We start from the raw sequence: 12,757 nt of genomic DNA, 5'->3' as shown, positions 1-12,757 counted from the left end.
TCGATTAATCGGTTTGAGTAATTTTTTAAGAAAGATAAGTCAAAATTCTCTGATTCCAGCTTCTTAAATGTGAATATTTTCTGGTTTCTTTATTCCTCTATGACAGTAAACTGAATATCTTTGGGTTGTGGACAAAACAAGACATTTGAGGACGTCATCTTGGGCTTTGGGAAACACTGATCCACATTTTTCACCATTTTCTGACAACAACTAATCGATTAATCGAGAAAATAATCGACAGATTAATCGACAATGAAAATAACTGTTAGTTGCAGCCCTAAACACAACAAGCAGTCGTTTGCAGCTAGGTTAGATTAACATAGTTGTATCTGTCTTTGTGAAAATGTGGCATTCATTTCAAAAATTAAAAACACCATATATCCTTTTAGGAAAGAAAATCACAACATGAAGTATCAGCATTCAGTGTATCTAAAATGTAGAAGGACAAAGTTTGTAAAAATTGTGTTTTTTTTGGTCAATGAAGGACTTCAGTTAATTAGTTTTAATGTGTTTTTGTTTTGTCTTGTTTTAAATTGAGTTTGAAATTCACTTTTATTTGCACTTTGTAACCTCTGCTTTAAAAACTGGCACACAAAGAAGGTTTATTTTTTATTTATTTATTCATTCATTCATTCTAAGAGTTGATGTCCCTTTTTCCCCCAAAATCTAATTTTGGATGTTTTTCCTCTGGGTCTGTCCACCAAGGCAATTATCGTCAAAAAGGGAGAATTAAATGAGTGTGGCCATGAGACATCATTAGTTGTCAGGAGTGATGCAAAAAATTATTTATTAATCACTTCAGTGTGTGAAAAATCTCTTTTTTCACTTACCTGTTGCTTAGACAAACAAATAAACAAGAGCAAGAGGGTGAAGAGAGGAAGAGCTGGGATATGGGAATATGGGACGTCTTTAATGAGACATCTCACAATAAACTCGGGGAAAACATAACTGAAGCAACTCAGAAAAACCCACTCACACACACACACACACACACAGAGAAGAGAGACAGAAAGAGAAAGAGAGAAGGGAGAAGAGGGCAGGCTTTAAGTTGAGTAAAATCAAGAGGATGATGGGAACCAAGAAAGAGAGAGGAGGATATAGAGAAGAAGAGAAAGAATGTGGGACAGAGGGATAGACAGAGAGGGAGGGACAGAGGGATAGAGAGAGAAAGAAAAAGAGAGAGAGAGAGAGAGAGAGAGAGAGAGAGAGAGAGAGAGAGAGAGAGAGAGAGAGAGAGAGAGAGAGAAGAGAGAGAGAGAGAGAGAGAGAGAGAGAGAGAGAGAGAGAGAAAGAGGAAGAGAGGTGGGATTGTAGTTGAGTAAAATGGCTTCATTGTGTCGTATAATTAGTAGCTATCATCTGGCGGAGGGCTGAGGGGTCTGGAACAGAGCAGCGTGTGTGTGTGTGTGTGTGTGTGTGTGTGTGTGTGTGTGTGTGTGTAAGTGCATGTGTCTGTCTGTGTGTGTAATTGTGCGCAAGCGAGTGAATGATTGCGATTCAAAGCAAAACACACACACACACACACACAAAGCACACTGTATCTTCCTTTCAGTATTTTAATATACTTATTAAACACACACGCTGACACACACACACACACACACACACACACTCACTCACCACCTATGCACTCCCACTGACACGCATGCACACACACACACACACACACACGTAGCATGCACGGGCGCTCACACATGCACACACACTTACGCAACCACACACACAAAAACATATATGTCCCCAAAATAAACACACACACACACACCCTACCTCCTCCCAGCAGTAGTGTGGGTAGCTGCCACTGCAACACATAGTTCAGACACTGGCCCACGCCGACTGGGGTCATGTTGAAGGAGCACATGGGGTCGCCCGCCATGGTGTCGGCACCCAGCTGCATCACCACCGCCTCCGGGTTGAACAGCGCCCGCACCTCCTGCAGCACGCTGCAACACAACCAGGCGGACGGGACATGAGCGATCATCTGATGAGTGACGGGACGATATGCTTACGTGTCCCACGATGCGATCCGATACGCGATGCGGGGTTCATGATTCGATAAAACCACGATACGATGTAATAAATAAAAGTTCAATGACAACAAAGTCTGACTGTGCAGAATTCTGTTTATTTCTGTTTATTTCTATTTCCACAAATCTTTCTAGCGATGGCATTGGCTTGCTAGAATGTAAACAATTAAATATTATTATATATAATTTGGATGGAGACTTTGTGAAATTGTGACGGTCAAGCGTCTCATTTGTCATTATTACAGTAGAATAAAACAGAGCTAATATCGCGATTCATTTTTCTGCCCCACGATACGCATTGCGATATACTGAATTTCGATATATCGTCCCATCTCTAGATCTTTTTAGTTATTATTAGGAATTTAAAGACGTTTAAAATGCGAGTGGACTTTGGTGGTGGCTGTTGTAAGAATCCTCTGTGCCTCTAAGCTGTAAATATATGTAGATTTGACTGTGTGTGTGTGTGTGTGTGTGTGTGTGTACCTGGTGAAGGTCTGGAAGTATCTGTCGTCCTTGATGCCGTCCTCCAGTGGAACGTTAACGGCGTACCAGCGGCCCTTACCCAGCCCTGTGTCACACAGGTCGCCCGTACCTACACGCACACACACACACGCACACACACAGTCAAATCTACAGACATTTACTTACCTGATAAAGTTGTAATGTCCACTGAGAATTACTCTAATTATTACTATAATTCGACCCTACAAAGGTAGACAGCAGTAGTATTTTTTGTGTTTTTCAAGAGGTAAAATGTCATGACTCAGGTTTAGATTTCAGTTAGTTTTTTCTTTAAATAAACCCTATAATTGCTGCTAAACAATCTGTATCATCCACTTCTGTACCAAGAACACTGTTGTCAGGACAGGAGATAATGAAGATGAAGATAAAGCAGTCAGTTTTCTCATGCAGTTGCTTCCCCTTAGCTTTGTCAGGCAGAATTGCATCCCAACACACTGTATCATGATACATTTCCATCATATCAAAACGTCTTGTCTCCTGAGCTGACTGACCTGGGAAGAATCCAGGAGAGAACTTGTGGAGGGAGACGGTCATGACTTTGGATGTGAAGCTGAAGGCGTCTTCCACACCTGACGAGAGAGGAAGGAAAAACACCAAAATGGATTTCTGATATTGGATATTTGGGCCCTTTATGATACTTTGTGTCATTTTTATATAGCAATGTTTTTCAGCCTTTACACCAACGCTGAAAAACGTGGAAGTGTGGAAGTGTACGGTGGGTGTCTGCAGGTTTCAGAAAACCAAATTTAAGACTTTTTAAAACCTTTTTCATGCCACTTGGAGGTGAACTTAAGATGACAAGTTATAAACCAAAATAAGGAAACAAAGCAGGCAAAAGCAGCTTGTTTCAGATTGAACATAGCTGATGGAAGTTCTGACACTATAAATGGGCGGAATAAGACAAAAGACAAGAGAAAATTAAGAAGGGAAGGTTTGGTTCAGTAAAGTTGATGGTCCTAATATTTAGCTACCAATGACAGGTTATCCAAACTACTCAGACCTAAAATAAGGCCACATAACTTGTAAAATCCAGTTAAGTCTCTGCAATAATGTACAGTAGGTAGTCAAGCTGTCTGTCTGATCTTATCAACTGATGTTTGTCTGTACAGTATGTGCTGTCGCGATTTGTTACGTAATGTTATTGTGTTTTTATGTTACGTGTTCAAGTTGTATTTATTGTGTTTTCATTATGCACTGGTATTGTGTGTTTCTACTGTAAACCCTGTCCGCAAGCCCAACTTCCCTTAGGAGACAATACAGTTTGAATTGCTCTTGAAGTGAATTGAATTGTGTTTGTTTGCGTGTCTGTTTGCGTGTCTGTGAGTGCGTGTGTGTGTGTGTGTGTGTGTGTGTGTGTGTGTGTGTGTGTGTGTGTGTGTGTGTACCATCTCCGTGATGCAGGTCAACGTCCACATAGAGAACTCTCTCGTACTTCTCCCTCAGTTTGAGGATCCCCAACACAGCGTCGTTCACATAACAGAAACCCGACGCCTCGTCCCTGGTGGAGAGAGGGAGAGAGAGAAAGAGAGTGAGAGAGAGAGAGAGAGAGAGAGAGAAAGAGAGAGAGAGAGAGAGATGAACTTGAAATTGTTTGAAATCTTGACCTTTACATATAGCGCCCCCATCAGGCCAATCAGTGTAACTAGTCCATACCCGGGGATGCGCGCGCCACAACTCAGACTTGCCAAAAATGCACATAAACAGCGTAAATTTGGAAAATTGAAAAATCAGCTTCGTCAGTCCCTGCCTATGCCAATGCTCAATGCCCATGTGCAGTTTCAGATTGATTGGCCAACCCATCGAGGAGCAAAATGGATGCAGACAGAGTTTTCCTCATTTTATAGTAGGATTGTTTTAATGCTGGAACACAGTGTGCAGTTTTGTCAAGATCAGTGGAAACAGTTGACGGACAGACACAATAACATGCCATTAGAAAAAAAGAATTATCCAATTATCACTCCAGAAATCAGTAAATTGTATTTGGCTGGTCATAATTGTTAAAAACTTTGTCCAACCACTTTCAGCCACATGGTCTTCATATATATACTGTATATATATGTACTGAAACATGTTGGAGGCAGTTTTTAACTTATAATTATGACTAACCAAATAAAATAAAGGCTTTTTAACTGATTCTTGGGTGCCTTGGATCTCTCTTTTTCTTCCTCATGACTATTACAGTAGGGGTTCCCAGACTTTTTCATGTCAAAACCCCCCAAACAGATCCACATTAGATCAGACCGCATTTGATAAGATTTTGTCCAAGGAAACACCATTAGAGGTTTATTGTTAGATATAACTTAATACAGAATTACATAATTGTGTATACTGTAGGTGGGGAGGTAATAGCAGTGAAAACTACAATCAGAGTAGTCAGATTTTCTCATTGTGCCAACATCTAGGGATTGAAAACATAGTATGAGAGACCCTCTGGAACCTTCTCAAGGACCCCTGTTGGTCCCTGAACCCCAGTTTGGGAACCCCTGGACTAGAGCACCCCCTTTTCATCCAAAGAGCACCCAAACCTACAATCTTTAACATCAGAAGCTAAGATGCATTCCAGCCTCTTGTCTGCTTTCTGACAGTAGAAAAAACTTTATTATTACAGAAAGTCAAAAAATGTTTTCTCAACAGACTTGTTCTATTAGAAATATATGTAATGTATGTGTGTGTGTCCATGTATGTGTGAAGCGGTGGTCTTACTTCTTGGCGTGGTGCCACCCCCCCGCCCAGTTGATGGCCACCTCACACTTGTGGTCCAGCAGACACTGGGCTGCCGTCAGCGTAGCGCCCCCTACTGCCGCCGCGTAGTCGAATATCCCCTCCACCACAGGACAGTCGTAACCTGGAGGGAGAGGGGAGATGGAGGGAGAGAGAGAGGGAGAGAGATGGAGGAAGACGAAGAGATGGAGAAAGTTGGGAGGACAAAAGGGAGAGAAGGAGGGATGACAGTTTTTACCTCTTTTTTTCCAACAATATCTTTATTGGTTTTGTAACATAGCAGCCCTTGGGCTGAAAGAAGCAACAAAGTACAAAAATACAGTCAAATAAATGCCAGATCAGCCCAACCCTCCCTCCCTAACACCACCATTTTTACCTCTTTTTGACCTTTTTTTACAGAAGCAATTTACATCTGTTCAGTTTCTTACGCAACACTTATGGAGAGCCACAAAATGTGTACTCAACAGATGTGATTTAAAACAACTTCAGTCAAAACATACTGACGTAAAAGAAGCATTACTGACTACACAAAAAAAATGATTTGCTCAAGGACACTCCAGCGGTAGAACGGCATTAGCTATCTCTCAATTTTTCACTCCCATGTGCAGATTTGAACCTACAAACTTTCTTGCATAAGCAGCAATTTGTCTGACCTTAAGGCCGCCGCCTCATGCCCCTGTAGATGTGGTGGAAGAAAAAGTGATGGGCAGTGAGGAAAGAAATGAACAGTGAGGAAGGATGATGGAATGAAACGCGAAAGAGAGTCTGAGGGAAAGACAGTTGGAGGAAGGGAAAAGAGAATGATGGGGGTGAGACAAAGGAGGAGAGAGAAAGTTGGAAAAATTATAGGTGGAAATAAAGAGAAAGACGCAGGCAAGAAAGGAAGGGAGGAAGCAAAGGAGGAAAGGGGGAATCGATGGGAAACAATGGAGCGTGGAGAAAAGATAAATTGAAGAGATGATGAAGGAGAGAGACGGAGAAGAGAGACACAGAAAGGTCTTAAGCCAGGAAAGGGCGGAGTGACAAGGAGGAAGGATGGGAGGATGGACGAGACGGAGGTGTGGAGGAGACAAAAGGAGGAAGCGAGAGAGGGATGAGCCGGGGAAGGGTGGAAGAGGGCGAAGGGAAGGAGGGAGGGAGAGATGATAGAGACGGAGGGTGAAGTTGAAGACGAGTCTAAAGTTAGAAACGTAAAGCCTGGTGAAGGATGGGCTTAACGCTGGCTGGCTGCTCGTCCAATAACAACAAAAACGACGGTGGGATCCCTTCAGCATCGTCCCGCCCCATTGGTCGGATCGAGACGGGTTCAACTCTGAGTAGAAATGTATTCGATTCAAAAAGCTCATTCCTGTCCTGACTGAAGTATACAGATACAGTAGGACAGCAAAGTTGTTGGGAGAATAATGTTGATTCAGAGCTATGAGTAAGAAAAATACTTTGATGTAGAGGGATTTCAGGTGGTGGCGGCCATATTGGAGGTCTTCATCTCTTGGGTAACAGTGGCTAGGAACGTCTGATTTTGTTTCTAAATGTACAACTTGTTTTTCTCAACAGAATCCAACTGACTGTGCTGTGACTGACTGATCATTTCACAACCAATACATACCAAAGGTGTGACCGAGTCAACTTCGCTCGAGTCCCAAGTCAGTCTCAATTCTTGAGGCACAAGTCTCAAGTCATGTCCCAAGTCTAAATGTAGATTACAAAGTCAGGTCCAAGTCAAGCCCATGTCTTTAATGTCAAGTCACAAGTCACTAAATATCTTCTATCAAATTCAGAAAACAGAATTTAAATTCAGTCGTCTGCTGGAACAAATCTCATCACTTTCAATCTGAGTCATTTACACAAACACAAGATCTCAAGTCAAGACTTTAGAAACCTTTTCAAGTCATCAAAGTACAAGTCAAAGTCAAGTCCCAAGTCACCAGGACCCAAGTCAAGTCAAGTCTCAAGCTTTTAAACATGTGACACGAGTCCCCACCCCCACCTGAGACATACATTTGAACCTGTTTGCTTTTATCTGAAAGTACCAGAAAAGTAGAAACGTCACTTCTTCACTTTTTGGAACATATGAAGAGTTTAATTAAAAAATGAGGCATACGTCATGTGAGAAAATGGACACTTACAGAATGAGTGACAGAAAACTATTAAACTCAAGTCTTTTGTCGACAAATTGATAGCATTTTTATACACTGGATCCTCCGTGTTTGCGAGATATTTAACAATGACACTGATTGAGCTTACGGTAATATTTTGGGATTGAACTCTTGATATGAGACTCTCCGATATATCTTGTGTAAAAGTAAAGTACATGAGTTTATTTTTCTGTGTGTTGTCGCTGAGTTTGCTGCATCTATAAAGAGCAAGCTCCTTAGAAAGAAATAGATTTTACAGCAGATTCTGGACCTTGAAAGTGTGCTGTGCTCTTTAGGCAGCTGAGGCTTTTTGATTTTTGATTCCAGTGTTATAGCGCCCTCTGCTGCCAACAAACATACATTGCATATGAATATTAAAGGAGTATTTCCTCTCTCACCCTTCCATCTTCAGTATTTCATCATCCCCCAGGGTCTGAGTATGAAATTAGCACCCACAAATCCAGCCTGGGGCCTTTGTCGCATGACACCCCCATTTCTCTCCTAGTCTTCCCTGTCTCTTTCTCAACTGTGCTGTCCAGTGAAGCAAAAATGCCATCAATGGGCCCTTTTCACATTCTGTTTCTCAATGCTTCTGCATTGAGAAACCGGTACATTACAACTTCCTGTTGTCAGCTCTGTCCTTCACTAAATCGCTCCACAACGTGCCCAAAAATTTTATTTGTTACATTATGTATCTAGTGCTAGTAAACATTAACAATTTTGTTGTTTTTGTTGGATTGGTTTGTCAATAAGTCGCAAAAAGAAACTTGCCACAGGAAGTTTAGCTGTTACCATGACAATGTGAAAAGGGCCTATTACTTTAGTTTACCTGCTCTTGGAAATTGAGCCAAAAAGTTCATTTCTTACACTGGTCACCCCTGTGTTTTTCTATTTAGATTTGCCTCAAACGAATCATAATCTCTCTGTGGTTCTTTGTCTTTGCCAGTAACTTTGACCGTTTCTCACCACTTCGATCTCTCTGCCTGCATCTGTCTCCCTCTCACTCAATCTGGCTGATTTATCCACTGTCTACCTAAATACATATCAGTGATGAAGAGGTAGAGATGCAAAGTAATCACTGATTTGTTGCTGTCACACCAACAGGTGGGGGCATAAAGCAGACAACTAATCACAGAGTAGGATTCATGTCTTACCCAGGCCGAAGTCGGTGGACTGGGGGTCGTCGTTGTCTCCGTCCTGGCTGATCTTGTGGAGATGCTCCAAGTACGCGTCTGTGTGGAACTTGGCCATTTCCTCAATAGTCGCCATGTGAGGCTTCACAATGCTGGAGAAAAGGGGAAATACAACATTGATACATGCTTTATACAAAAATATGTTTCTGTACAGTCTGTATACATAAGCAGTGGAGAGTAACTGTAACTGAGATGTTTTGGATAGCAATATACTGTCTGGTCCCTGGGAGCTATACTCAAGTCAAGTCTCAATTGCTTGAGACTCAATAGCTTGAGACTTGATGCATGAAGAAAATACGTGAGACTTGACTTGGGTGACCTGACCTGACTTGGGACTTGACTTTGATGACTTAAAAAAGTTTCTAAAGTCTTGACTTGAGATCTTGTGTTTGTGTAAATGACTCAGATTGAAAGTGATGAGATTTGTTCCAGCAGACGACTGAATTTAAATTGTTTTCTGAATTTGTATGGAATGATTGAATTTATTGAAGTTGAAACTGATTATAGAAATCAAACTCATGATGCTCTTACCAAGTTTTTATCCTATTAAAACCATATTGCATTGAAAAGTCCTAGATATTTAGTTTTCTTTAAGATATTAAATTGATACTGGACTCTTGATTTGTTCTGACTTGACTTGCTGTTCTACATTTAGACTTGAGACTTAATAATAATAATAATAATAATAAATTTTATTTGCAGCGCCTTTCAAAACACTCAAGGTCACTTTACAAATTAATAAAAACACAATAAAATAGATAAAACAACAAACAAAGAACACAACATTAAACTTGAGACTTGTGCCTGATTTGGGACTCGAGCAAAGTTAACTTGGTCACATCTCTGCTAAAACTCATTTGTTGTAAATGTTAGGAAGTAACACTACAGGACAGGGGCTAGTGAAACAGCTTGTTTATGTATGTGAGGCCATTTCATACTTACCGCTCTCTCACAGCCTTTAATGTTCTCTCTCTCTATCATCTTCGGTTAGTTTAAAAACTAACAATTAGCTATTTATGTACACCAACTCACCTCATGTGTTGGAGCAGTCCATAGGCTTCTATCAGTGAGTGAACCATGCTCGCCTGAAAATGAATACAAAATTAGCACAGTATAAGCCACTCGTTAAAAAAGAGGCTAAACAATGGTATCTAATCATAAAATAAGCGTTAACTTGCAGCTAGCTTGCATTGCATATACATTCCCATTCAACTTACCCGGTTCGGGACTTTGGATAAACTGTCGCAAGTCTCAATGTATTCCGGGCTGTAAACGTACGCGACTCTCCGTTTACCGCGACTGTCATCGTCACTGTCTCCTTTGTAACTCATTTACGTTGGATAACAACAAAATATTTGACGAGAAATTTAAAGAAATTACAGTAAAAAAAAGAAAAAAGGTGAGAGCGGTTTGTCTTGTTTTCAACTCGGGTGTTTCACTGTCAACATTCCCCGGGAAAGTCAGCCGACTACTAGGCTAATGTTTAGAAAACGTTACGAAAATGTAAAATTTACACTTTGCTGGTTTGTTCTTCTTTTTTTCAAGTAAATTATGTCGCTTTTTGGTCATATTTAAGACGGGGAGCAGCTATATAACGGTCACACAACACCGGCAATTCGTGAATCCGGTGTTTTCCTGGCGGACAGGTTTAACGGAAGGACGCATTCAGAGAGCGCAAGGCATTCTGGGATTTCTTGTAGTTCTTTCACATTCTCTTTGGTAGGAGCTTTCATGAAAGTTTAAAGTGACCTAGGTGAGGGTGTCCCAAACATTTTTTTCACGTCAGCAAAGTCTAACCGTGCCAGTTTACCGTCCTGGGCAAAATAATGTGATATTTACAAACAATAACCTGGTTTATAACGACAACTCTGAGTTTTGATACTATTGTAAAATTGGTTGCTTAACTTAGACGGAATTAATATATGGACGTTTTCATTTTAACATTTTCTAGGCATACAATATCCATAATAAAGGAGAGAATTTTACCGTTTACATCGTTTAACATTAGGCTGAGTCAGCTCATTTGAAAGATCTAGTTATATTCTTGATGTCTTATGTAGAATAACATGAGTTTGCATAATATATATACATTTTTCCAATGTTATAGAAATTCACTATCCTAATGTCCTACTTTCAGAAACTAGCCTAACTAACTATGTTACTAGCCATTTTAACATAGGTGCATGATAATAACAGTCACAGCAAAGAGAGCGAGGTGTGTGACTCTTTTTCTATATTATAACCTAAATTCCCACAGAAAAAAAAAATCTGGGAAGATTAAGGTTAGGTTAGGGGTCCCTGAAGGTAAAGGGTAAAGAGTTTGAGTGCGGCTCATGAGTCCTACGATAGAGGACGCCCTACATTGAGACAGCTACAAATAAATGGCATTCTTTTAATCGTTACCCCCTTGAATGTTAAACAATGTCACCAGGTAATTCACTGCTGAAAAAAAGCTATATTTTGTCATTTTTTTTAAATTTTTTTTGTCATAGTTTTACATTTGTCGTCCGGTAGTTTTCAACTGTTTTGCCTTAGTTTGCTTCCTGGTTGTGTTTCTACAGTATCGCTTCTTCCCAAAGTGGCTGTTGCTATATTTCTGCAAAGCACTTCGATGTCATTATTAGATTTATGGTTGTTTATGAATGTTTATTGACTTCGTAACATCTAAGCTTAGTACTTTCCACGTTTTCTAATTACAAACTGTAGTGTTGCTGCTGCCGTTTCGCTTGACATTAGTGGGTTACACCAGTGTCAAGCCACTCACGATAAAGAATACTACTTCCGGTTATACATTTCAAAATAAAACATTTATTGACGAGCAGGGTTTGCAAATCAAAGCACCCAAGTGAAATTAAATAATATAGCTATTTAGGGGTGAAGGTGAACCCGTAGTACATGACAACACAATTGTCATTCTCCAAAAAGTCATTTTCACTGCATGTTTTCATAACCAAAATCTATTGTTGCTGTAACTTCAGTTGAAGGATTACATGGCCCTCTATGGAAAATTCTACAACCTTTGGGTTTATGAAAACTTTTTTTTTTTTTTAAACCAAGTAGGTAAACTCAAAAATGCATGGTCATCAAGCTGAAAACAAGGTTTTTTTTGTTCCTCAAAAGCTGACATTTTGGATATACGTTTTCACCCGATAACAGCGCCATGCAAGATGTCAAGACTTTACTTTTTTAAAATAATTGTATATTGTTTATCTTCATAGTCACCCTATTCCCCAAGGGGATCAATAAAGTGATATATTAATCTTAATCTTAATATGTATAGGGTTGCCAAAAATACACACAGAAAGAATTTATCACAAAACATAGCAAGGATGACTTTCTAAAATTGACCTTACCATGATGCACTATTTCGCCAGGAAGTAGGCTACCATGCACCAATGTTTCTAGTATCTATTTTGCAGACTTAAACTTCATATTTAATGTAATGATTTTGATCCAATGATCCAACACTTTTTTTCCCCTGACGTTTTACGCCTTTATTTTGAAGGAGAAATCACCTATTCCGGTATTGTTCTGGTTTCCTCTGGCTAACTTGACGCAGCTGTGGGTTACAACAGTTGGTTGATCTCCGTGCGTGTGCTTGCTGTCTGCCTGCTGCCGCTGTTGTTGACTGACTGCCTCATTATTTATTGACAGGCACAACAACGTCCGCTTTCTTGTCGCTTAAAAAAACAACAACAGCTTTTCTCCTTTTACAACTTTGCACTTACGAAAAGCACAGAAGAAATGACGTCACCTTTCAGGATTTAACGTTAGCTAGCTAAAGTTTGTTTCTTTACCTCGAGCTAGCTGAACGGACCGTTGGACTTGTCGCCATGAGAAGCAGAAGCAACTCGGGCGTTAAACTGGACAACTATGCCCGGGTAGTGCACCAAACTATCCTGCGGTACCAAGTGAGTGTCTTTTGGCTTCGTACATAGTTATTTTATATAACTGGACTGTGTAAATGGAGGTGTAAAGGTATGCCGACTGCAAAAAGAGTGGGATAGTTTTCCATATTTGCAGGTTATGTTGCTAAATGAGAATCAAAACACACATTCAATAGGTAGAGAAGTAGGTAGAGAAGTAGACTGGACTCTCTCTCTCTCACTCACTCACTCACTCACACTCACACACACACACACACACACACACACACGTT

General features: G+C 40.3%; 2 protein-coding genes across 5 annotated transcripts in view; one reads left to right on the top strand and one right to left on the bottom strand.

Annotated features, from left to right (window-relative positions):
• Positions 1–1,770: 1,770 nt before the first annotated feature.
• On the bottom strand, positions 1,771–10,024 carry hdac8 (histone deacetylase 8; the record flags this gene model as incomplete). Its single annotated transcript, XM_071512086.1, has 8 exons — positions 9,816–10,024; positions 9,631–9,683; positions 8,560–8,690; positions 5,253–5,394; positions 3,935–4,047; positions 3,041–3,118; positions 2,511–2,619; positions 1,771–1,943 (listed from the first exon to the last, which is right to left on the bottom strand). Coding segments are annotated over exons 1-8 (913 nt in total), but the record flags the coding sequence as incomplete, so codon positions are not given.
• A 2,279-nt stretch (positions 10,025–12,303) lies between these two features.
• The window catches only part of phka1a (phosphorylase kinase, alpha 1a (muscle)), a 32,583-nt gene continuing 32,129 nt past the window's right edge, over positions 12,304–12,757 (top strand). For all 4 annotated transcript variants that reach the window (XM_071512085.1, XM_071512084.1, XM_071512083.1 and 1 more), the window contains exon 1: positions 12,304–12,509. In XM_071512085.1, the coding sequence (XP_071368186.1) occupies positions 12,432–12,509 (78 nt within the window). In that variant the 5' untranslated portion in view covers positions 12,304–12,431. The remainder of the gene's footprint in view (positions 12,510–12,757) is intronic.

The sequence above is a fragment of the Centroberyx affinis genome, unplaced genomic scaffold (genome assembly GCF_046629955.1).
Source record: "Centroberyx affinis isolate AG114_WGS23_722 - 3 ecotype Tasmania unplaced genomic scaffold, CSIRO-AGI_Caff_v1 ptg006077l_1, whole genome shotgun sequence".
Taxonomy (NCBI): Eukaryota; Metazoa; Chordata; class Actinopteri; order Beryciformes; family Berycidae; genus Centroberyx; species Centroberyx affinis.
This window is presented reverse-complemented; position numbering and strand designations above follow the sequence as displayed.